This window comes from Aulonocara sp. 'chitande type north' Nkhata Bay, linkage group LG23, assembly GCF_057382095.1.
Source record: "Aulonocara sp. 'chitande type north' Nkhata Bay isolate Kocher_YH1m ecotype deep benthic linkage group LG23, A_spYH_male_GT1.1, whole genome shotgun sequence".
Lineage (NCBI taxonomy): Eukaryota > Metazoa > Chordata > Actinopteri > Cichliformes > Cichlidae > Aulonocara > Aulonocara sp. 'chitande type north' Nkhata Bay.
Window position 1 is genome coordinate 2,272,975 of NC_141365.1, and position 24,310 is coordinate 2,297,284.

Below are 24,310 nucleotides of genomic sequence, written 5' to 3' on the forward strand. Positions count from 1 at the left end.
TTGACCCAGCGTGAGATCTAAAACCTGCAGGACACCGGCCCCCGAGGCCTGGAGTTGGACCCCCCGGGCCTAAATTTAAACAGTGTAGTTGAATGCAGCACTCCTTATAGGAGGTCACAGGTTATGAGCAGAGGGTTGGGTGGTGATTGAGTGTGATGCTTACGGAGGAGTGCGAGGAGTGTACCTGTGTGTGCATGTATTGCAAACACATCATTTGTAAAACGGCACCAACACTGGCGTCATGGTTTCATGTCTCCACAGGGGCGGAGTGGACAGTCCTGTCAGAGCACGTGGCAGACAGCTGCTACGTGGTAGAGGACTTACCGAGAGGAGCTTCTTACGTGTTCAGGGTGGGTCGTGTCACAAAGACGGGAGCAGGACCGTTCAGTGACGCCTCAGCTCCCGTTGTTATGGCGACTGATCCTGAAGGCAAGAGAAACGCTGTCTCCTATTGGACGTTGTCTTTTTATGATTTCACGTCATTGTTATTATGCTCTTTTTGAAAACATGGTGTAACAGCTGTTTGTGTTTGTTATACAGAGATCCACATTCCTCTCATTCAGACTGAGTCACTGGGGTCAAAGGTCATTGGATCAGAACAAGCAGCACACAAGAACTACAACTTCCTGTCTGAGATCAACAGGTGAGACATCCAACAACGAGCTGCAGCAGTTCAATAAAGTTATGTTTTGTTTCTCTAATCTTTATAACTGAAGAGCTGATTCCTTCTGTTGGTAGTAACAGTGTGCATGATAACACAGGATACCAGAACCAGTAAGCCAAACCTCACTTTACACGCTCAGGTCCTGGCCTTACTATGCAAAGTGCCCTTGGGTGATTTATGTTGTGACTTAGTGCTGCATCCATCCATCTTTCAGGGGTCGTTTCAGCGTGGTAACCCTGTGCAGGAACGCCGAGACCAGCCAGGTGTTTGCGGCCAAGATCACCCCTTACCAAGCAGAGCAGAGGCAGCTGGTGTTGAAGGAGTACCAGCTGCTGAGGAGGCTTCACCACCCCCACCTGGTTCAGCTGCACTGTGCTTTCATCACCTCCGGCTACCTCGTGTTAGTAGAAGAGCTTTGTCCCGGCAAGGAGCTCCTCTACAGCCTGGCTGCGAGGTAAGCGACGCTCAAAAACATCAGCCATGAAGGAGGAGCATAGTTCCTAATAACGCTCGTGTGTCCTCGTCTTTCAGTCTAGCTTCAGGTTAGAACTTGTACACATGAATGAGCTTGAGATGGGAAGTCTAAGAATTTAAATAGACGTTATCAAGCAGAACAAACAGAACTGTATATCAAAATGTAAAAAAATCAAGCTAAGCTAATATTTCTGTGCTAATTCATTAGTTATGGCACCTCGGGTGCTGACGTCAAGCTTGACCATCACGTCTGTGTTTGCGTCCTCTCAGAGATCTGTACGCAGAGACTCAAGTGGCCGAGCTGCTCGTTCAGATCCTGAGTGCGGTCGACTATCTCCACGGCCGCCGAGTCGTCCACCTGGACCTGAAGTCGGACAACATGCTGGTGGACGACTGTAACCACCTGAAGGTCGTTGACTTTGGCTCGGCTCAGTCCTTCACGCCCGGACAGCCTTTAAACATCGAGCACATCCAGGGCTTTTCTGACAGCAGAGGTAATGATGTGTGTTTTTTAAATTCACACTAAATGTTGTACGCTGCATTCTGATTGGTCTAACATACTAAACCTCTGACTGTCGTGGCCTTCCGACAGACTCCTGCAGCAAAGGTACACGTTGTTTTACGGAGGACGGATTGATGGAAATAACTCCGCCTAACTCCATCCACCTCAGCTGACCCTAGCTCCCATAGTCTAACAAAACCAAGTCTATTCTTATCCTTTTATCCATTTCTTTTTGGTCTGAGCCTTTTTCCTGATACAGAAAGATGCACTGCCTGTAAATGTGCCACTCTCTATAAAGATATTCTGTCTGTCTGTTCTCTCAGTGTATATTATCCTTCCTAAAGCTCCGGAAATCCTCGAAGGTCAGGGTGTTGGGCCAGAGACCGACATCTGGGCTGTTGGAGTTTTGTCGTTCATCATGTAAGCAAAGAGGTTTATTCAAACTTGGATTACATCTCATCATCTGAGAACAATCCCACACGTAGCAGGGCTGTTCTGTTCTGATAAATGTGGGTTTGTAGACGTCATGGTGTGAGGAGGCTACAGACTGACTTCTGTTATAATAAGAATTACTATCATCTTTATCCTTCCCTACGTTAGGCTGAGTGCTGACAGCCCGTTTCATGCGGAGCACAGCTGGGATCACGACAGAAACATCAGGAAAGGGAAGATCCAGTTTGGACGCTGCTACCCGGGTCTGTCTGAGGGAGCCCTGAACTTCATGAAGAGCAGCCTGAACAACAAATCCTGGTGAGTCTTTTCCCAGAGTGTACTCACTCACACGTTAGCACTCATTCTGACATGATAAAAAACTTTGCAGGGGGAGACCCACTGCAGCCGAGAGTCTCCAGAATCCGTGGCTCCGTGCCCATCGCGCCCCACACAAAGCCCGTCACTCCAAAGTGTGCTTCTCCACCGACAAACTTAAAGCTTACCTCAAGCAGAAAGAGGAGAAACGAGATCAGGTGCGCACCAAGCTTCAGGGTCCCTCCTTCTGCCAGTGACGCCACGATGCCAAAGTTACCATCGTCTTTCTCAACGAAGAAGAAAACCTGCAGCAGTTTGTGCTTCAAGTGTTGCTCTGTGTCTGCCAACCTGGAGCCCGGTTAGAAAAACGTTTGATTTTTAAAAGTTGATGCGTCTTAATGAGTTGCTTCTGTGTTCGATTGTGTTTTATAGTCTGGGGATTTATTTTGTGCGTATCAGGGATAACGTGTGATCACATAAGGTGTGCACGGTGCTGCTGCATGAGCTGGAAAGTTGATCAAAATGTTGTTTTGCTCCTCTGGCAGACGGACGGACATGCTTGGCTTTGCAGTTCTGTCTCCGTAAAACTTATTTAACGCAGTATTTTATGTGAAGCTTTACAGGAGTTAGTCGATTAAATCATTATTAAACAACTCAAAGTGCTCAGTCGTTGTCCTAAAACTCTTTATTCTGTCTCGTTTCAGTTCAACACACGAACATTTCAGCTCTAACACATTTTAGATTAAATCTACCACAAACGGTGATTTTCAGATGCTCTGTCGTTCATGTGCACGAGTCCATCCTGATAATATACTCGACTAAGACTGAATTTATTTCATAGTATCTGAACACTTTCTAGATGTGGAGCTAAAGCAGATCTGTGCCAGCCTGTGAAGACCGAACGTAGCGCTGGATGTGGCGTTTTATTCGTACCTGCTGAGCCAAATGTCAGAAATCTATGAAGTAGGACTACACACCTAATATCAGCCACTGCTTTTACTAAATCTAACACAAAGGACATGTGAGACACGTCGGTCCAGACTCTTCGTTTCCATCTGTGTGTCTGAACTGCAGCTGGATGCAGCTGAGCGTGAGGAAGAGCTTTTCTTATTTCACGTGTTCCAGTGAAGATGGAGCTTTTCCAGTCAGAGACACATCAGTGTTCCTGTCCACCTGCTGAAAGCCTGCTTATTTCCTTATTATGATTTGGCCTCCTGAACTTTTTTAATTTCCTGTGGAGAGAGAGAGGTGACAAATACTTCAACCAATCATCTGATGAGTTTAAAGTAAAAGGAGCAAAGAGACTTTCTGCTTTTACTTACTTCATCCAGGATTTCTTTTAGCTCCTCGTAGGCCTTTTCTAAGTCGTCGTTGATGATCACAGCATCAAACACTCCGGGCTCCTTACCTAGAAATTAAATCAAATTGCAATAATTGGCTTTGCATTCGGGATCACGTTCCGCCGGAAATGATGGGAAACTTACTGAGCTCCATGTCGACGCGTGCCGCTTCCAGACGTTTCTGTAAACTCTCCTCTGTTTCCGTCTGCCTGTCCCTCAGACGTTTTTCCTGAGAGACGACAGAACAATCACAGCACCTACCTGTAACTGGGCACTGCTTCTTACTACCAGGTGAAGTCTTGTCACACTTTTAAAGCACGCTCAAAGTGCAAATATGAAGAAATAATACATCTTAAAAGCGCAAGAAAAGAATCGATATATGCTGTGGATTAATCACAATAAAAGGATTTACCAACACGTCCATAGATGGAGGCTGGATGGAGACGTAGATGGGGTTCAGGTCGGTCTCTTTGATCCGCTTCACCCCCTGGATATCCACGTCCAGGATGCAGATCAGGTTTTTGGCTCGCACGTCTTCCACAGAAGCCTTACTGAACAAACAGGAGTCAAATAAGCCGTGCCGTTCACGTGAGCAGAAACATCCAAGCAGGTACTGAATGTAATTTTGTGCTTCTCACACGAAGTGACTGGTAAGAGCATAAGAGGATCGCTGCACTGATCCGAGCTGCTCAGACTCAGAGAGTGAGCGTTATCTTCAGAACAAGAGGAAGAGATTAAATGTGACACAAGGTGCTGAGCCGCAGCGTTGCTCTTTTTGACCTAATGGGGGTTAAAGCTCCATCTGTCACCAGACTATTATGTAGCCGCTTGATCCTTGTTACTAAGCCCACAGTGTGACATTTATGTAAGGCTCGGTCTTCATTTCTAATGACTTAAGTTCAGCCTGTATGAGGACACTGATATCTTATTGTATTTTCAGCAGAAATGCGTTTGGTTTGATCAGTCAAACCCTGAATCCTGGGTGTGGAGCATCAGGCAGGACCAGCCCACTGGATCACTTTGGAAAATGTAAAGAAAGCTTCAGACTTTTCTCCAGTGTCACAGCTTTTCCTACTGATTTCCACTCACACTCGCTGCATAATTCAATTATAGATTTCTGTCATTTCAGACATTTTCTTCTCACAGTTTAGGCCCAACGAGACGATTTCTTTCATTTACTGCAGCTGCATTTCTGTAGCATGTAGTCAGACTCTGACACACTGTTGACATCGTGGCTCTTTTTCTTACATTAAGATGTCTCATTGATTAAATGTGTCGGTAATTCTCTGCACAGAAAGACTGTGCGTGGCTCGTGACGTAAAACGAGCTTCACGTCCCTGCAAATGTTTCCTCAGCAAAGTTTGATCAGTTCTGCTTTTAAATAAACTCAGTTCAGTTCAAATGAAATCGCGCGAGATTAGAAGCTGTCGCGTCAGAGCGGTTTGCACACGCAGTGTTACAGAGAGCGGGTTAACTCGGGGCTAGCCCCCCTCTGAGAATATGCATGCAAGTCATAGTGTTTATGAATCTGCGTGAAATATCTCACACATATCCATTTACCTTGTTCCATACATGTTGCCAGAAAACTCAGCGTGCTCAATGAACTCTCCTTTGTCGATACCCTCCTGCATGGCCTCCCTCGTTGTGAAGTGATAGTCTGTGGGGAGCAACGTGTGGAATGAATCGAGCTCTGCGTGGAAAACGATCTATCAAAGCAAAATCAAGCAGGAGCTCACTACAGTGTAGCAAAGCTGTCACGGTGTAACAGCCTGTCACAGCTGATCACGCGTGTCGGAGCCTAATTTCAACTGTGATTGTCATTCTCCACGTGTGTCCACACGCGACCCACAGACCCACACAGGGCAGTTTCAAAAGCAAACACGTTACTACGAAGCAATCATTACATGACAACATGAAGGAGTCAGACTGAAGCATCAGTTTGGAGAGAAACACTGTAAAACAACGAGATAATAAGCACGAGAACAGGTCACGGGGATTTAAACAAAGTGCGGATATTTCTGCTCATGTTAAAATCCTCGTTTATTAAAAGTTGGAAACCTGTTCATCACTCAGTATTAGTTTAAAGGACCTCGACTAAAGAATGCAATAAAATGGATGCAACAAGTTCTAAAAGGATTTTAAAAATAACCTTTTGTTCTCCTGCATGTTGCCAATGGTTGTTTGCATCTTGCCTATCGGGAAAAAGAGGAAATGGGAACACCAGTGTGGATCTAAAGACGTGTGGGAGTGGAAATGGGAATCACTGCTGAGGCATCACAGGGGGCTATTTTCAAAAGCTTGTTACTCCAAAGTGTAAACTGTCGCGTCTTCCTGAGGTCATTGTACTTTTTAAAAATATATATATATTTACATGATTTTCAATTTTTTGACCAGTTCCTATTAATCCAATCACAACGTGCCAGGATGATGAAAGTAACCCCCATCCATCTGCGGTAAAAATACACTGTGATCAGGAATCACACTGAGATCACCTTCATCTGTGGTTTCTGATTCATTTGGACATGAGGCTGACATTTCTATGTCCTCAGAGGATAAGACGGCTGCTACGGGCAGTAAAGTAGCCCCCAGAAGCATGGGGAGCTTGTTCAGTCCTATGGAGAAAACAAAAAAGGCACAGAGAGCTTTATCCCAAACCAAGGGAGCCTCACAGGGTGGCAAACCAGTCCTGCAGTTCACTTGGGAGTAAGAAGTGCTGTGGGTGTGGAGTGGGTGGGGGGAGGCTAGGAAACAAAATGAAAAGGAGCTTGTTTGTCAGATTCTCCACTTTTCTCCACTTTTATCTCAGCTCTGCAAGCTTAAATCCAGATGCAGGGCTGATGTTTTGTGATTGATCCTAACACAACGTGAAAGCACTAAACATGAGCACCCACTTAGAAAGTGCCAGCAAAAACCCGGGTTTCACTCATAAGTGTTGTACCTTTGCCATCTTCTTCTCCTGGTCGAGGGTTTCTCGTCGTGTCTGCGGGGAAAGAATTGCAAAAACATCAGTGTCAACTTTACAGCCGGTACTGGCAGGTGCAGAATTAGGCTGCTGCTTCCTCCTCAGACAGGACGTTTTGCAAAGGAAGCCGAGCATCAGTTGGCACAAAAACGTACGTGAGACGCTGAATCCAAAGACTCCTTCGTGCTCTTTCATCAGCCTCTTCAACAGAGTGCTCTTCCCTGCTCCAGAGGGGCCACTCAGCACCACGGGCCTCGGTCCCGACATCGTCCTAAGAGCCACGGACGGACGCAGACGGGGGAAGAGGGATGTCTTAGAGATTTGTACAGACCAACACGTTTCACAGGCGGTGAGCTATGGTGTCTTTCAGGTGCTTTACCTTAATAATCTCCCTTTTTCCTGTGAATCGCTGCTCCTGGCAAAAATCTCAGCTATCCCGTTTGCTCGTCGTAGGTGCCGTGAGGCTAAATCTTTTGATCCAAGCTTCTCGACACACCGTGGGGTTAAAAGCAGGCTGTTCCTCTCGTATCGCTGCTGTTGCAATCTAAGAATTAATTGACATTAATTTCTGTGTCCTTAATTAAAGCATCAAAATGCGTCCACGTCCTAATTGCTGACTGGTTAGACAGCCAGAGGCCTGGAGGTTAACACTAAGGATGTCTGTTAATGAAGCCGCGAGGGGTCAGTCAGCTGGGATAATTGGATCTGAGCCAGGTGGCGCTCAAGGTCCAGGACAGGTGAGTCGTTTACCTAAAGACCGGATGAATCCCGTTAACAGAATTACTTAATAACACAAAAATCTTCCCCAGCAGCAGGTTTACTCGGCACCTTGACTGAATTGATCAGTTCGAGCACTCTTTCATTCGCACACCAGCTGACTGCTGATGGGACCTCATCTACAGTTACATAGTTACTGAGGTAACTGCTGTTGGAGCGAACACACGAGCAGGAGGATAATCCACGGTCTGTTTATCACTAGTAACACTTAGTTCTCATCATTTCATTTCCTGAAAAGATAACAACAGCTTATCTATTATTGTTTATTAACATCTTAACTCTGCACCCTTCCTTCCTAATTCAAAGAGCAGACACTGAATTTTCACTCTATACTCATATAACAGAGCTGTTTTCATGTGTCTGTATGTGCATGTAGGTATGTGTGTGTACGTGTATATGTATGTGTGTTATGTATGGGTGTATCCGTATTTGCGCATGCGTGTGTATAACTTGTGCACAAGCATCTTTAGATACTTACATTATTGTGCATTACGCACAACGGAGAGATGCCAAACTGTGTTTCATTGTTCTTCTAACAGTGACAATAAAGAGCTAATCTATTCTATTCTATTCTATTCTAATGTTTTACTCTCGTTTTCTTCGAGTTTTATTGATCTTACCTTTTGTCAGAGCGTCTCTGTGTGTGTCGTCTGTGTCGGAGGGACGTGGAGTAACAGATGATTGTGTGCGTGTGTGTGTGCGCGTGTGTGTCACACCGACTCTGTCAGTCTGGATTATCACCGCCTCCCTTCAGCTCACTAACCAATCACGTCGGGGCATGCTGACTTGTTTTGAGAAACACACTCTGCCGTCCAAGTCTAACATAAATGTTTCATTTTTATTAGAATCTGATCAAATGACATTTACCTGGCTGCTGTACATTCAGGTTATACTAGGTTAACTATATTTTTCTTGATGATTAATTATTTGAATAAATAAAAGTTTTATGTGATATAAAATTATTGCTTCGTGTTTGTTGAGGATGAAGAATCTTTGTTTCTGAGTGTTTCGGGTCTTTCTTGGTCCTGTGTGTGTACTGCATGCAGACTTTGTTTCACAACCCCGCTCACTTCAATACGTGTGCATTAATTTTTGCCCGTCAGAAACTGGACTCGTCTCTTGCTCCACTCTACGGCGGAGGCGCATTGCTCTTTTACGTCTCTCTGTGATGTGTCTGAACCTAAGTGGCCTTGCAGTAAAGGCTCAGAATAGCAGGCTTTAGAGTCTTTCAACTCCAGATGAGCTGCGATGGGCTCTGCCTGGCTAATCCCGCAGCGACCCACTTCTTAAAGGGCGCACACACGCCATCATAAGGCTGTCGACAAACGGCAACAACACAGGAATGCACGCCATTCACGCCTCGGCCCACACCTGCGGCAGGTGCAGCAGATACTCTTTAGGTGTTCACAGTTAAAAGCTTTCAGGAAACAACCGCCTTTAGACACAGATTTTATTTTAGTAATGTTGATAAAATTAGATTTGAGTGATCCTATACAAAGAAATACGCCAATAACAAAGACAGAACAAGTCCCCATGTGATGATTATTACTGTAAATGTTTCCAACCTACAAGAGCTAAACAAAGAATAAGTGATCTAAGCAAAGACAAACTCTGTACAGTAAAGTCTGCTAGTCAACATCCTATACACACACCACTCCAAACATACATACACAAAATTATGTACATGTGCTTTGCAGTTCAATCATCTTTCCATAAAACAGAAAAAAAAGATTTTTTTTAAAAATCGATAAATAGTCTCAAAGCATTTTTTTCTCAGTGCCTGAGCTCTCAGATGGTTTCAGAGGTTTCTTCTGATCTGCTGGACGATGCAGTAGAAACACGGATATTGTACAGGTCAGAGGTCGCACTCAGTTAGTAGCTGTTAGGAGAACAACGATGGTAAGAAGGAGGAAAAGGAAGAGGGACGGGAGAGGGGAAAGGTGGGCTTGCATGACAGGCCAGCTGCCCAACAAGTCCAAGCCTGATTGGTCAAAACAGAAGAAATCCCTGAAAGTGAGTCACAGGTAAACTCGCCTCAGGTCTCCAGGTGAGGTGATGGTGTTGCACTGAGGACACAGCTTCTTTGCTCCCTTTGAAAAAGAACGGTGAGACTTTTATTACAGACTTTTACTTCGTTCTGGATGTTTTGCATCATTTTTACGTTCAGCTTTTTACCAGCGTTCGAAGCCAACACTCCTCACAGTGAACATGCCAGCACTGGATGGAGGTGAGCGGCGTTGTGTAGGTGTCCTGCACACAGGAACAGGCACAATACAGGTGAGCAACGTTTACCTGCAGTGCGACAAAGCTGCCACTAGGTGTCCACATGTAACTACAATCAGAGCTTTGGAGGAAGCGACTTGAATGTTTGTTGGGATTATCTCTCATTTATTCATCTCATTCATCCCACTGTGATATTTTACTTTGTAACTGATTTTTAAAAATAATTTTTTTAAAATCACAACAAAATATTTAACTTAGAAAAAAAGCCATGCAAAAAATCTGTTCATTACTAATTAATTATATATTTCCAATAATTAATCACTTACATTTTTACATGTAAAATAATAGAAACAAATAAATTGTCTCAGACTGGGGTCGACTTTGAAGAGCAGCGTGTGGTGCATTTGGGCTAAATAAATATTTGAGTGAATAATTGTTCAGTGTTTTGATTCTTTCCGTGTAAAATGGGTCAGTATTTAAAGGAATAAATGTCGCAGAGCTTTATCAGATGCAAACTGTAATATTTGTCGTGTGTATCAAACAGTATTAAGGTCATCTGCAGTACAGTCTGATCATACGAGGAGTCGCAGACAAACATTTTCCATAAAAATATTACTGTATTTATTACGTTAATGAAGAAACAAACATACACCAACAGTTTGAAATTGTGCTCTTTTCTCTTTTGCTTTAATTTGCCTCCACACTCACCATGCAGATGAGACATTTAAATCTGTCTCCTTTAGACAGCTGTTTCTCCAAGTCCCGTATCCGAGCCTTAAGTGCATCTAATGTTGTCAGCGTGGAGTCCTCCGAGAGCCTGTGCGCGCGCGCACACACACACACGCACACACACACACACACACACACACACACACACACACACACACACACACACACACACACACACACACACACAGGAGGACGAGAGGGAGGACACACGAGTTAGGCAGACACTGGAGAGTCATTTATAAATCGAAGACAGATTAAATTATTCGCTGGCCAACATGGACACTGAGCATGAAATTTAGCAGCAATCACATTGCCTGCATTGGGTGTCTCATTTATCATGGGCAGCGGGGCGGGGGTTAGGTGTCAGCGTCCTCACAGAAATAGACATACACGCGCACAATTACAGCATAGACTCTATATGCAAACATACTGTACAGATGGGATGCAATGCATTCAGCGCAATGAAACGTGTACACGCCTGCATCACCTGCTAAGACCCTGACTGACGACATCATCACACTGATATAGTGTGGTATTATGTGCTGGTGAGAGCAGGCGGTCCGAACAGGTATGGCATAAATACAGAGGACCAGGATACAGAGGAATGGCTTCCTCTGGTTGGCTGATGGACCAAGTGCATGCTGGGACAAGCAACAGCTGGATCAACCTGCCTCCACGACGTCAAACTTTAATTTGAAGAGGCACAACTTTGGACATGGCTGCTGACCACGTCTCCTCTCATGTCTCCAGAGTTACCGGCTCAAAAATCCATCAAATACTCAACAAAGACGGATTCTTTCACTTTGACTGAAAGTCAGTTCATGGGCTCGTTGGAAACTTGAACAAAGTGTGTCAGACTTGCTAAAAACAAACCATTAATTGAACCATTTATGAAATTTGGGTTTAACAAATGTTGGTCCAGAGTGCAGGAAAGCATGAGCCCGCAGCAGGGAAAAACGATTTACCTTTAACCTCTAAAACTTCGTTTTTTATTAATGTTTATCGAACCTTCTGACATGTTTTAACCCTTTAAATCCTGAACCATGAAATAACTCCCTGAAATCTTTCATTTTTTGATAACGGACAGTTTGTTGGTCCTTTAGACAAAAGTCTTAATCGGCATGTGAAAGTTTTAATTTGCTACATGAGCCATGTTTTTGCAGTTTAGTCATTAAAAATGTTTCATGCAATTTATATCATTTTTTGAGGGTAAAAAAAAATCACGCTGATGATGTCACAAAAACACACGTATGAAATATGATACGCTGGGCTTTAACAGAAATTTGCAGATATGAGTTTTAGACTTTTTTATTGCTTAAAAATGTATTGTGCACTTTATTTAGATGGGGGGGGGGGGGGGGCACACTGATGAAGCCTGATAAACTCACAGAAACGTTTCTGCTGTATATGACAGAGTAGGCATGAAAGGGTTAACGACATAATGGATTAAAGGCAAAATACTCTTTGTTTACTTCTTTTTCCAATGAAATTTTTCATTAAAATTTGTTTATATGGCGTCAAATCACAACAACAGTCGCTTCAGTGTGCTTTATGTTGGAAGGTGAAAACCCAACAATCAGACCTTTCTATGAATAAGCGCTTGGCGCCAGCAGGAAGGACAAACTCCCCGGGCTGCGACCGGCTTTAACAGTCTCTCAGTTTGTGTATAAATCTGTTAAACTGCAGATCTAACAACAGATCTAACAAACTCACATCTCTATCTCAGCGTTTTTGCAGGTTTGAGTGAGACCGGCTGCACTGCCATCCTGTTTCTCTCCACTGCTTGTAGACGGACTTCCTGGATACACAAACCAATGAGCAGATTACAGTTACATCCATAGTTTTAGGAACTGTGCTCAGCTGCCTCATTATTCCTAACTCACCATCATTTGACCATTTATTAAAGTCCAAGTTTACTCTGGATTCAGGCGGCACGCTGCTGCTGTTGCTGCTGAAAACAAACCAAAGTATATTTACCATCTGAAAGCATCTGAAACGGCTTTGAAATGAATTTAGTTCATATTTATCTAAATGAATACCGAGTGATCGTCACACATCACGGATACGTACTTCACTGCTGTCTCTTTGGAGCTTTCTCCCGAACAGGGAATCACGTCTGTGTCTGTGTATCTGCAAACGAAGTCAGGAGAAAAATACAGCAAAGTGTGCGAGGAAGAACTTTCTCCATGTGCGCATATATCCCAGTCCCCCCACTTTACTGTAAACGCATTAACATTAACATGCTGTTTAGCGTGCACGCTGGCGTTCTCTTCAGAAGGATACTGTGCCCGGCCGTACTCCAGCGTGTCATCTCCGTCCACGTCCAGGTCTGCATCGCTGTCTCGACACTCCTTAGAGGTGGTGCTCACCAACATTGCACCTGGTGACACAGATTCAAATGGGAATCATTGTTAACAGCCACGTTAGTGATGAGGAAAATGCGACGTTGCCCGTGTATCTGCTGTGACTGCGCCTGTCAGTCAGTTTCCAGGTCAGAGCTGCTCCTCACGCCAAAGAAGCGGTTACTCTTAAGCCAACCTCCCAGGCATCCTGCTGCGCCGTAATCTGGACTGAAAAGTTCAGCGCTTCTTCAGCTGCCACTCAGTCACAGTATTCACCCTCCACTGAACAAGATCACACACGTGGGTACCTCAGTGGTGCACACACACACACACACACACACACACACACACACACACACACACACACACACACACACACACACACACACACACACACACACACACATTCACTTACCTTTAAAGCCTATAGACGCCATCTGTATCCTTCTCCTCTCATTCCAGTCGTCCTCCAATGCCAACAGGTCTGCCGACCCCTCCTGAAAACAACGCCGCGCACACACATGTACACACAAAGACACACATCGGGTCACATGTTCTCTGTCTGGACGAACACGCCCATATGCCTCCTGTAGCCCGGAGCTACATATCTGCCTCACAGCCGTGAACCGGCGCTCGCGGCGCTTTCACGTGGATACACAGCGAGCTGACAGTGATCCGTGCGCCACGTGAACAAAGCCAGGCAACAACGTCTCGGGGTTCAAGGTCAGCGTGTCACACGTTACATATATTCATCTCTGATTACAACACAAATGTCAGGGAAACAAATACTTGCATCTGACTCGTGTGCTTGGAGAGCCTACCTGTGCTTCCTCTGGTTTTCTCCTCTTCAGCTTTCCCATCCTGACTGAACACAGAACACACAGAAGAAATACTGTTAATAATGGTTAAAGGGGACGAGGCATTAGCTTTGGGGTTTAAATCAACACCATCAAACAAGTCGCATGATTTTTAGTAACACTATTGAATTATGTGTAATGAATAACTGGGGTATAACTTATTTGTTCCTGTACATAAAAACGTGCGAGTTTGAGTCGCTGTTCCATCTAAAGAAGCCGAGCTTTGTCCTAAACTGTGATAGGAGGTCACCGAGCTGCGTGAAGACTAACATGACCACGGGTCATTACAACAGGTTCACACTGAGCCCAGAGCAAAAGAAAGACAAGCCAAAAATATTCATATTAATATTTACAGCTCTATTTATTACCTCCATATTATTATATTTTTATTTAAATAAAAGATAAAAATACTGATAAATAACAGGATAAATTATGCAAAGACTACACTGTGAGTCAGCAGCTAAAAGTAGTGCATGAATGGTTCAAGCTCCCAACGTCCTGCACTCAACACTTCACATGCAAACAGTGAAGAAAGCGAATAGTGGTGGAAGAGGTACCGACAGCTTTCACTTCAGTAGTAAAACCAGTGTGGAAGTATTACAGGTAAAGTTCTGCTCTCACACAATAAATCCAGTGAAAGTGTTCATTAAATAAATGAATAAATTTCTTTTCCTTTCAATATTAGAGCCTCACCTTTATAAATGATGTGTCATGTATTTAATTTAATCTTAAAGGAACAAAAAGTCATGATTGTTCATGTGCAGACAGAGGAAACACTCAAACGTAAAATTCACCTGCTTGTGGAAACCGTCTCGTTCACTTCTAATAACTTCCAACATTTAAAAGCCGGAAATATGGATGCGACACTGAAAACTACTGAGTTCTGTTTCTGTGTGAGCTCACTCCACAAACTGTACAAGCTGGCCGCATGGATGCACGAGGCCCTTAAAGCAGAGACAAGCAGATGCTTCGCGTGGACAGAAGCTGCAGTACGGGATTCAAAGCGCCCCCCCCGTCCCTGTGCTGTCATCCCACCGTCCTCCCCCGCTTTCCTCTCTAAAAATATGAAAGCTAACATGGCAGAACACCAACTGAACCTCCTCTCCTCTCCCTGCCCTGACTGACTGCAGATTGCAAAAGGGGACATTAAGTTTTAAGGCCCTCTAATTCCCTGCTGGATGACAGTGGCCCCCGAGGGGAACGCACGGCGAGCCGGTGGCTGTGACCCGAGTGCCGCAATCCCAGCAAACATAATGAGGGTTAAAGAGACGGTCATAGATGAGGAGGAGCTCATCAAACTACGAAGACAGAGGGAGAGAGAGAGGGAGAGAGAGAGGTTGATTAATCAACAGAGGACCCCCCTCCTCCTCCTCCTTCCACTCTCTTCTTCTTCCTCCCTGACGTGTATTTAGAAGCTCATTATGCTGTCCGGTTATAAGGCCCAATAAAGGCTAACAGACCTCGACAGCAGTGGCAGTTTGAAGAGTCAGCTAAGAGCTGCAGAGTCTCCGCGGGAATAATAACGGGAGCAGGAAGTCTGCGGCGTCAGCCGCCGCCGGGACGCTGCGCAGGTTTCTGTATTTGTGCAGAAATGCTGTCAGCCTACTTTCAAACATGCTACATGCTATCATTTATTCATTTATTTAGAAATGGCTGGAAACTGTTCAGGGCTGAGTTTCTGTTACAAGCTTCTGTGGAAAAGAACCAGAAACAAGTCCTGATCTGGTTACTGCAGATCTACAAAGCCTTCATTTGTCTCTTAGCGTGACGCACGGCGCGAACACCATCATAAGCTCCGCGGCTGAGCCGTAACGGTAACTACCCGCACGCTTCAGAGGAGAAAATAGTTCCTACGTGAAACATTTACACAACACTGTTTGTGGGTTTTTGTGTGAGAGTAACAGTGTCAGAAATCTCAGTACGTGCCTCTCCCTACCCCCGCTCGCAGCAGATGGCCCCGCCCCTCCCTGAGCCTGGCTCTGCCGGAGGTTTCTTCCTGTTAAAAGGGAGTTTTTCCTTCCCACTGTCGCCAAAGTGCTCACAGGGGGTCTTTATCTTACAATGTAAAGCACCCTGAGGCAACAGTTTCTGTGATTTATAATAAAATGAGTTTGTCATTGGGAAACACGTTTTTTAGATTTTTATTAAAAAAAGCAGCTCAGGTGGAATAAATATTAATCTGGTATCGTAAGGATGTTTCACATTTCATGAAAAGTTTTTGAGACACTTGAAAAGTCAATAGCAGCTATTTCAGGATTAAAAGCATGAACATAATTATATCCATTCAACTAAATAAATACTGACTGATTAGTGAGCTGATGTACTAGTGTCAGAGGTGGGTCTTTTATAAAATAGGAAAAAGTAGAAATGAATAAAATAAATGTTTCTTGTGTGTGTGTCGAATCCTCAGTGAAAAATGCTTCTCAGTGTTTCTTACCAGCTTGTGCGCAGTCTAGGTGGGCTCCTGCGCTGTGGGGGCGTAATGGGGCAGATTTGACGTAGCACCTGCACCAGCAGAGGTCATCGACTGTTAACATATCAAGGGGTCAAAGTTTAAAGGTTAATAGCTCCTCTGCTCGTGGGGGCGCTAGGCCAGCTGAGATGGTGTGGGAAAAGAGGTGATATCTGAATGACTGGTGAGGGTGGGGACGACGAGCGTGAACAAAATATCTTTTTCATCTTCTCAACTTTACGGCGTGACAGTCGCCTGGTCTGGACTCTGAACCACAAACTGAGTGCGCGGCACAGAAACACAACATTCGGTCCACGTGGATCAACGTACCGTTTAACCTGGTGTGTCTGTTGGCCCGGACGCGGAGAAACGTCTGCAACAGAGGAGAAAACATCATTTGCACTCAAAAAAACTGTCCATAAAAATAGAAGATGCTGTTGGAAGAAGCTGTCACGGAAAAAAGAGACTTAATTATGCAGGTAATGTTTGTGCCCTGTGATCTGAACGCTGCCGCTGTGCTTCTCCGTGTTTACATCACTGTGTGTCTGCTGCTCTTTGTGAAGATGCTGCGTAGGATATGTTGTATCTGATGAAGCTGTTAGTTCTCGTTCTGAGGGTCGAATGCTGCCTTCGTTCTCACAGATATGCACAAGCTGTTCTTTGTCGCCTGTGTTGTGATCACAAGAGATGAGTCTCACTTCCTACCCGCTGCAGATGGATACTTGTAAAGGCCCCACAGCATCACACAGGCTGAGTATTTCTAACTTAGACATGCGCGCATTTCAACCCAATCCTTAGAAACTAAAGCAGCAAAAGGAAAACAACAACTTTATATTTTTGTGAGGTCAGCGGCACAAGGATGCAGCGTTTGACACTCTGGGATGAGACCCCGTTGGGTTTCATAAACTGGTAATTGTAAGGTTTTATTTAATGCTTTACAATATGTTCATTACAATGCACTCTTTAAAATCCTACCTGGTATCGGTCAGAGTGGGCCTCCTCGGCCGGTCGAGGGGGCGAGGTGGGCGAACTTCCCTCTCGCTTGATGTGCAGGGACAGTGAAAGAGGCTGGAGCCCGAAAAAGAAAGAATCAAGTCAAAGGCAGGACGACGGCTACTGACCGACTTCCTGAATGTGCTGAAAACATCACAGCTACGTGTACCTTTGGCGTCCTTATGAAGTGGTCGTGCTGGACCGGAGTTGCACTATAATAACACAGAAGCTCGTATGTTAAACCTGTTTTTACTGTGCATAAGTCAACAACACAATGTGCCCACAAAACCTACAAACACAATATTGTGTTTTAAATGTCATCTGGTGAACAACCTCTGCTCTTATCTTGTCTGGATTTGTATCCGAGTCCGTGTGTAACCTCATTTTACTCCTTCTCACATTGTGTCTGTCACACGGATACTGTAGACACACACACACACACACACACACACACACACACACACACACACACACACACACACACACACACACGGTGTCCCCGTGGGCCAAGTTCAATTTGAAACCATTACTGTCCACGGAGCGGTCGTTAAGCAGATTTGGAGTGTAATGCCTTTATTGGAGAAATCATTCTTCTGTTCTAAGCAGCAGGTAATGTGTGTGTGTGTGTGTGTGTGTGTGTGTGTGTGTGTGTGTGTGTGTGTGTGTGTGTGTGTGTGTGTCTGATCTATGCGTATGTTTTAGTCCAAAGCAGCCATTAACAGAACATTATCTGCCTGCTCTATGAGTTGTTGCCTTGAGGCCAGAGGCTATAATATGAAATATGTAGGGAACAATGAGGCGGCTTGTAAACACTGCACGCAGGTGACAGAGAAGAAGGCAGCTACCACCTGGGGAAACTGAAGGGGGGGGGCATCCAGAGAGAGGGATCTGTCTACTTTAATTATCACCTCAAAGCTGAAGAGAACAGCAAGAAAATGACAAACAGATAAACGGAGGTAGTGTAAACTTTTTAGACGGTGGTAAGAGGGAAACGTTCTTTGCCGTGAAATAAAGCAGAGGATCCTCAGGGCGTGAGCGTGATACCTGATCTGCAGCTGGGCGAGTTTGGCTAACTCCTGCTCCATGTGCTCCTGCAGCTCTCCGGGTCGCAGCACGGCCTTGCAGACCGGACACGCCGGGGCCTGAGCGTCATACAGACCTTTGACTTTGCCTGCGAACGTGAGGTGTTTACAGTTAGAGGTGCTGATGGAAAACTGCGTCGTGACAGTCATGAAAACCCTGTTTGCTGTGCACAGACTGTTAGACTCAAATACTTAACCCTTAACTTTAAATGGATACAAATTTTATTAGTCGCATAAGAGACATTTCTTTTTTTTTAAAGAGCATTTAATCTTCCTCCTTCAGAAGGTTTGAGAGGCTGAACAAGAACAAGGTGAATCCATCACTTACTTTATCACATGAAGGATTTTTCTACTGAGAGTTTCAGTTTTATGATTTTCATTAAATTTGTGTTCTGGGGACTTTATACGTAAGGTGGTGCATAAAGACTATTTATTGCACAGCGACATGTCAGCAAATGCTTCTGTTTCACAACATAAAAGAATAAATATTCATTACAGAAACAGAACACAATCACAACAGCATGAAGTGATTCGTTTATTAAAATCTGCAGTTTTTATGCTTAATGATCCAGAAACATCTCAAACATCAGAGGTAAGCAGCATTCAAATACACTGTGACGAGTAACTGTCGCACATGTGGCAGATCAAAGTTGAACAGGTGGCTAAAAGCAGAATACTCGAGTAAATGTTGGCTACTTGGTTACTTCAGACATTCAGTAGCTGCTTGGAGCCCTGAGTGTGTTTCTGTGTGTTTAGTGGACCCGTCTTTACTACAGACAGGCAGCGGTGGTGAGAGTAAAATCAGGTAACACACACACCTTAACACGGTGCGACGGCCCCCTGCTGTCAGTGTGTTGGCACCATAGGCTGTCAATAGGAACATTACCCAGAAGGGCCACTCGGCCCATTGGGCCCCACTGATGGATTACTGCCATAAGCAGACAGCTGGGAGCAGCTCTACTATATCTAGATTTTACCTAGTAGATGAGGTGATTTACTCCTGAAAGCCATCAATCATACGGGGAGGGCTCGTAGGCAAGACGCACCTAATTTTCCATCTGGGCACAGCCGAGGGGGAAAATGACGCCGTGTGGCGATCCCAGTTTGTTTTAGCAAAGAAGATGACAAACAAGTTTGTGCTGTAAATATGGGACTGAACTTCAGGACCCTGTCATGACACTGGACTAACACTTTGCTCGGCTCCGAGTCCAGATGACCAGCCATACTCGGGCTTGTCTATCAGCCGTCGTCCCCTGACATCAGTTGCGCTGTGGGACCCATAATGAGGAAACAAATGGGGCAAAATGGCCTCTAAATAAAACATGGGGTTGAAAATAGAAAGTGGAGTCAGGTGTCCTTGAGAGAGTGACAGCTCCCCCCCACCAAACACACCCCCCTGCCTTTTTTGCATCCCCTAGCGGAAGCCTAAATGACTTTTCCCGACACGCATTGAGCGTTCCCGAGCTTTCCGCGCTCTGCCGCCCGGAACATGCAGGCGTCAGTAAACAATGAAATCTGTGGGCTGAAATTGAATTTATAACCACATTACCTGCACAGATAACGTCTGTGAATGGCGCCGCGATAAGAGCAATGGGATTTGATTTTCAGGTGTTTTATTGGTCCACTTTTTGGATAAGCCCCCCCTCATCTTACTACACCCCCACCCCACCCTACACCTCTGCTCCACACACATCAAATTTAATGGTGAGGGAGCGAGAATGTTTGGATGCACAGAGGAGTGTGCGTGTGTGTGTGTGTGTGTGCGTGTGTGTGTGCATGCGTGTGTGTGTGTGTGTGTGTGCATGCGTGTGTGTGTGTGTGTGTGTGTGTGCATGCGTGTGTGTGTGTGTGTGTGTGTGTGTGCGTGCGTGTGTGTGTGCATGCGTGTGTGTGTGCGCGTGTGTGTGTGCATGCGTGTGTGTGTGTGTGCATGCGTGTGTGTGTGCATGCATGTGTGTGTGCGTGTGCATGCATGTGTGTGTGCGTGCGCGTGCATGCGTGTGTGTGTGTGTGCGTGCATGCGTGTGTGTGCATGCATGTGTGTGTGCGTGTGCATGCATGTGTGTGTGCGTGTGTGCATGCGTGTGTGTGTGCGTGTGTGTGTGTGTGTGTGCTGCGTTCTTGTAAGTGACAGTCGTTGCTTCATGAGCACCTTTTTACACGTCTCCATCGCCCTGCTGCTCTCCGCCCCTGCCCACATAAACGCTGTCAGTATCAGTCAGCCTCAGCTCGTCTTCAGCCTGGGGGGTCCGACACACACAACAGGGGCTGTAAAACCTGCCTGTGGGGCTTGTTAACTGTTCCCTCACTGGGGCAACTGGCTGGACTGGCCCTCTCTCACTGCACTGTGCTGAGTTTGACTGGCCCGTCTCCTGATGGATTCGCTGTCTGTCTCTGATTGTTTCCTTTTTCTGTCTTTGTGTCTCGCCGCTTCAGCACCTCCTTTCCTGTCTGTCTAGCCTTTGTCCAGCTGCCGCTTTCACCCTTGACTTACAGAGGCCCACTTGAGCTTGTTTGGCTGGATTTGTTGCCTCGTTCATGAGAGAACAAAATGCACGGATCAGATATTTATTTCTTACTGTTTTGTAGTTTATAGACGTGTACAGTGCAGGAGGCGCATGGACAAACATGCTAAAAACAGTCTTCGGCTCACCCCACCCCGCCTCACGGCGTGCCGCGTCTCTGCCTCGCCACTATTAACAGCAAACGTCCACGGCTTGTGCGAGTCTGTTGGAGCTCGAGGGTCCCGGGATCAGAATCCTGCTGACAAATCCTCAAAGCATCAAGCCTCCCCCGGGGCCAGTGTAATGGCCGAAGCCAACGCCCATATGACGGCTGCCAGTTCTGCTGATGCAGATGAAGCGGCGATGCCTAACGTGACCTTTAGTGAATGCCACATCGCATCAGGCCTGGATGTCACCCACTGACATTATGCTGGGGCACGAAACGGCTGTTCTGCAGGGGCAGACGTGGTGACGAGCGTCCCCCTGGTGACAAACCTGTAGACGTGGCGTAATTCTGATTGACGTGAGCAGGACTGGACGGCTTTGAATGGCAACGGACGTACGAGCAAGCGTCCAGGGCAGAAACTGAGGCTTTTTTTGCACAGCCTGGGTCTGTTTTTCTCTCTGTTCACTGGCTGAGTGCTGAGACAACTCACTCCAAATGGCATCATTATCCCAATCATCAAACAATTCTCTAAGCACATCAGAAATCCCTCCATAAAGCTGTAACAAGCACAGACTCTATATAACCAGTAGGCACATAGGGATCGGCGGGGGCAAAAAAGTTAACGCTTGGCGGCGAGTGCTGCAGCGGTGGGTTGTGCAGGCAGGTCCTTGGCACACTTTCAGAGGAGACGGAGGGCTATAAAAGCCATTGGCTCCTGCCACACCTGTACCCCTCCCTGTCCCGCGGCCTGCTTCCTATTTAAAAGCATCACATGCAGGATATTAGTCAGGGCTTTTTGTGAGGTAGAGCAAACCTCTGAGACAGAGGGAGGGGGGAGGGAAAGCATGCAGGTTGCCGTTTGTTTTTTATTGGGGAAATAATGGCCTATTGAGAGGTTGGGTATTTAATGAGCAACATAATAGGCCCTGTAGTAACACATCTGCTATGTGCAAAGTCATTTCCTCAGCTTTCAAAGGCTGTAGCAGCAGCCTTTGAAACAGCAAGTCCAGTTGCCTTTGACTTAGTGCTTCTACATATCTGCTTTTTATTAATTGCAGAGTGGCTGCAGCGGTAATACCTGCGAGACAAATGTGCTGCTCGGCCTGGTGCTCAATCCTAACTGCATTCGGCGGCTTGGAAGGCACCTACGCTTCCTCTCCTGGCTTGACCTCAGATTTCTCACTGTCCAATCTAATTCCAGCATCCTTCAAAATATCCCTCCTACTCTGCAATCAATTGTGTTTAATGTATTAAAGACACTCGCCACAACCACGGCGACCTTTGGCCCCTGCGCAAATCAATGCCTCGTTAGACCGCTAATGATCATTCATTGACTAATAAGATCTGTATCAACCTCTTGTAGCGCATTGATTGGCCTTTGGCCTTTGTAGTGCAATGTGCATAACGCCAACAACAGCAGACAGCAGCTGTAAGTTGCAGAGAGTCAGATGATGAAAAAGCTCCTGGTGGGAATGGACGCCAATCCTGAACCCCAAATAGACTCATTCTGAAGCACCTCAGGCCAAAACCCTTCCCTCCTGCTCTGCAGATCAATGGACATAACCTCTCTGACCACGGGTCAATCAGCGCACAGACTCCCCCGCCTCCCCCTCTCGCTCTTTCTCTCTCTCATCTTCTCCATTAGTCACAATTGTTCCATCAGCTGCGGGTGTGGCCCAGCATACATGTGTCCAATCATCTCATTGATGGAGAGTGGACCGGCTAGCTGTGCGACTGCGTCCCTGTGACCATATTTCCTTTCTCAGGACCTCGGGGCAAAGATCGAACCCTGCCTCCGCTCCGCTCCGACCAATCAATCTGCCCCTCATTGAGATGCATGGCTCAATGATCTTTGATAGTGACTCCAGATTGGAGTGAGGAAGTGGAAGCTGTCCTTGGGTGTGTGTGAAAATACAGGCTTTAATCTTAATCAAGACCAAATGTAATTAAATCTTGTGGCTTTAGATTAGAAACGTGGGCTCCTCGCTGTCTTTACAGACCAGCTTCGTTTACATAACCTGACCCTGAATCTATTTTCAGGACTTCTGGACCAAAAGTCTTTCAAGTCCAACATGAAATGTGTTACTGTTTCCAGTTCACTGATATAGCAACACACTCAATGCAAAACTTCAGCTGCTGCTGACGCAGGCAGCGTGTCTACAAGTGTGCTGTTGTCTATCCTGATACGCTGAAGAAGAAGAAGCACGCCAGTGAGCACGGGGAAAGATGGTGACTGCAATCACTGATAACAAAGCCAGTAAAGTCGTGTACTTTGTTGTCCTAAAACACACGTTAGTAGTTGTTTTAGGGTTTTATTTAAACAGGTTTGTGAAATCAGCTGTAGTCCACAGGTCAGGATGTTTGCATGTACTTAAATCCCTGTAAGAAGTTCAAGAGAAAATCCTGTTTTTAACTTTGGAGTCAAACTGGGTGTTAAAAACTGCGCAAAACTGTGTGAAACTGTGTGAAACTGTGTAAAACTGCGTAAAACTGTGTGAAACTGTGTGAAACTGTGTAAAACTGTAAAACTGCGTAAAACTGTGTAAAACTGTAAAACTGTGTAAAACTGTAAAACTGCGTAAAACTGTGTAAAACTGTAAAACTGTGTAAAACTGTAAAACTGCGTAAAACTGTGTAAAACTGCGTAAAACTGTGTAAAACTGTGTAAAACTGTGTAAAACTGCGTAAAACTGTAAAACTGTGTAAAACTGTAAAACTGCGTAAAACTGTGTAAAACTGCGTAAAACTGTGTAAAACTGTAAAACTGTGTAAAACTGTGTAAAACTGCGTAAAACTGTGTAAAACTGTGTAAAACTGTGTAAAACTGCGTAACACTGTGTAAAACTGTAAAACTGTGTGAAACTGTAAAACTGTGTAAAACTGTAAAACTGTGTAAAACTGTAAAACTGTGTGAAACTGTAAAACTGTGTAAAACTGTAAAACTGTGTGAAACTGTGTGAAACTGTGTGAAACTGTAAAACTGTGTAAAACTGTAAAACTGTGTGAAACTGTAAAACTGTGTAAAACTGTGTGAAACTGTGTGAAACTGTAAAACTGTGTGAAACTGTGTGAAACTGTGTGAAACTGTAAAACTGTGTAAAACTGTGTGAAACTGTGTGAAACTGTAAAACTGTGTGAAACTGTAAAACTGTGTAAAACTGTGTGAAACTGTGTGAAACTGTGTGAAACTGTAAAACTGTGTAAAACTGTGTGAAACTGTAAAACTGTGTAAAACTGTGTGAAACTGTGTGAAACTGTGTGAAACTGTAAAACTGTGTGAAACTGTGTGAAACTGTGTGAAACTGTAAAACTGTGTAAAACTGTGTGAAACTGTGTGAAACTGTAAAACTGTAAAACTGTAAAACTGTGTGAAACTGTGTGAAACTGTAAAACTGTGTGAAACTGTGTGAAACTGTGTGAAACTGTAAAACTGTGTAAAACTGTGTGAAACTGTAAAACTGTAAAACTGTAAAACTGTGTGAAACTGTAAAACTGT

General features: G+C 45.1%; 3 protein-coding genes across 5 annotated transcripts in view; 1 reads left to right on the plus strand and 2 right to left on the minus strand.

The window, feature by feature from the left end:
- The window catches only part of obscna (obscurin, cytoskeletal calmodulin and titin-interacting RhoGEF a), a 39,277-nt gene extending 36,216 nt beyond the window's left edge, over positions 1 to 3,061 (plus strand). The window contains exons 72-78 of the mRNA XM_086284096.1: positions 262 to 429; positions 541 to 643; positions 879 to 1,118; positions 1,409 to 1,632; positions 1,964 to 2,060; positions 2,241 to 2,390; positions 2,461 to 3,061. Of these exons, the coding sequence (XP_086140222.1) occupies positions 262 to 429; positions 541 to 643; positions 879 to 1,118; positions 1,409 to 1,632; positions 1,964 to 2,060; positions 2,241 to 2,390; positions 2,461 to 2,644 (1,166 nt within the window). The 3' untranslated portion in view covers positions 2,645 to 3,061. The remainder of the gene's footprint in view (positions 1 to 261; positions 430 to 540; positions 644 to 878; positions 1,119 to 1,408; positions 1,633 to 1,963; positions 2,061 to 2,240; positions 2,391 to 2,460) is intronic.
- Positions 3,062 to 3,225: 164 nt separating this feature from the next.
- On the minus strand, positions 3,226 to 8,245 carry guk1b (guanylate kinase 1b). Of its 2 annotated transcripts, XM_086284097.1 has the most exons (10): positions 8,087 to 8,245; positions 7,069 to 7,233; positions 6,845 to 6,960; positions 6,666 to 6,707; positions 6,220 to 6,339; positions 5,288 to 5,384; positions 4,140 to 4,278; positions 3,872 to 3,956; positions 3,710 to 3,795; positions 3,226 to 3,619 (listed from the first exon to the last, which is right to left on the minus strand). In XM_086284097.1, exons 3-10 carry the CDS (start codon positions 6,954 to 6,956, stop codon positions 3,587 to 3,589), a joined length of 714 nt encoding a protein of 237 aa, XP_086140223.1. In that variant the 5' UTR covers positions 6,957 to 6,960; positions 7,069 to 7,233; positions 8,087 to 8,245; the 3' UTR covers positions 3,226 to 3,586. The 2 variants fall into 2 exon arrangements, with proteins under 2 accessions (XP_086140223.1, XP_086140224.1); XM_086284098.1 differs by lacking the exon at positions 6,220 to 6,339.
- A 654-nt stretch (positions 8,246 to 8,899) lies between these two features.
- The window catches only part of rnf220b (ring finger protein 220b), a 29,178-nt gene continuing 13,767 nt past the window's right edge, over positions 8,900 to 24,310 (minus strand). The window contains exons 3-16 of one of the 2 annotated variants that reach the window (XM_086283471.1): positions 18,107 to 18,233; positions 17,232 to 17,274; positions 17,045 to 17,137; positions 16,400 to 16,442; positions 16,055 to 16,144; positions 13,582 to 13,625; positions 13,176 to 13,257; positions 12,702 to 12,798; positions 12,489 to 12,548; positions 12,302 to 12,369; positions 12,132 to 12,216; positions 10,398 to 10,506; positions 9,642 to 9,716; positions 8,900 to 9,556 (exon numbers count right to left, since the gene is read on the minus strand). In XM_086283471.1, the coding sequence (XP_086139597.1) occupies positions 9,485 to 9,556; positions 9,642 to 9,716; positions 10,398 to 10,506; positions 12,132 to 12,216; positions 12,302 to 12,369; positions 12,489 to 12,548; positions 12,702 to 12,798; positions 13,176 to 13,257; positions 13,582 to 13,625; positions 16,055 to 16,144; positions 16,400 to 16,442; positions 17,045 to 17,137; positions 17,232 to 17,274; positions 18,107 to 18,233 (1,088 nt within the window). In that variant the 3' untranslated portion in view covers positions 8,900 to 9,484. The remainder of the gene's footprint in view (positions 9,557 to 9,641; positions 9,717 to 10,397; positions 10,507 to 12,131; positions 12,217 to 12,301; positions 12,370 to 12,488; positions 12,549 to 12,701; positions 12,799 to 13,175; positions 13,258 to 13,581; positions 13,626 to 16,054; positions 16,145 to 16,399; positions 16,443 to 17,044; positions 17,138 to 17,231; positions 17,275 to 18,106; positions 18,234 to 24,310) is intronic. The other variant, XM_086283472.1, reaches the window with a different exon arrangement.

Bases quoted from the DNA above. Each gene is read 5' to 3' on its own strand.
- guk1b (XM_086284097.1), bottom strand. From the start codon at position 6,956: ATGTCGGGACCGAGGCCCGTGGTGCTGAGTGGCCCCTCTGGAGCAGGG. The intron at 6,340-6,665 runs GTACAACACTTA...TTTTCTCCATAG, and splicing joins AGGAGAAGAAGATGGCAAAG to GACTGAACAAGCTCCCCATG. The intron at 3,796-3,871 runs GTAAGTTTCCCA...TTTAATTTCTAG, and splicing joins ACGCGTCGACATGGAGCTCA to GTAAGGAGCCCGGAGTGTTT.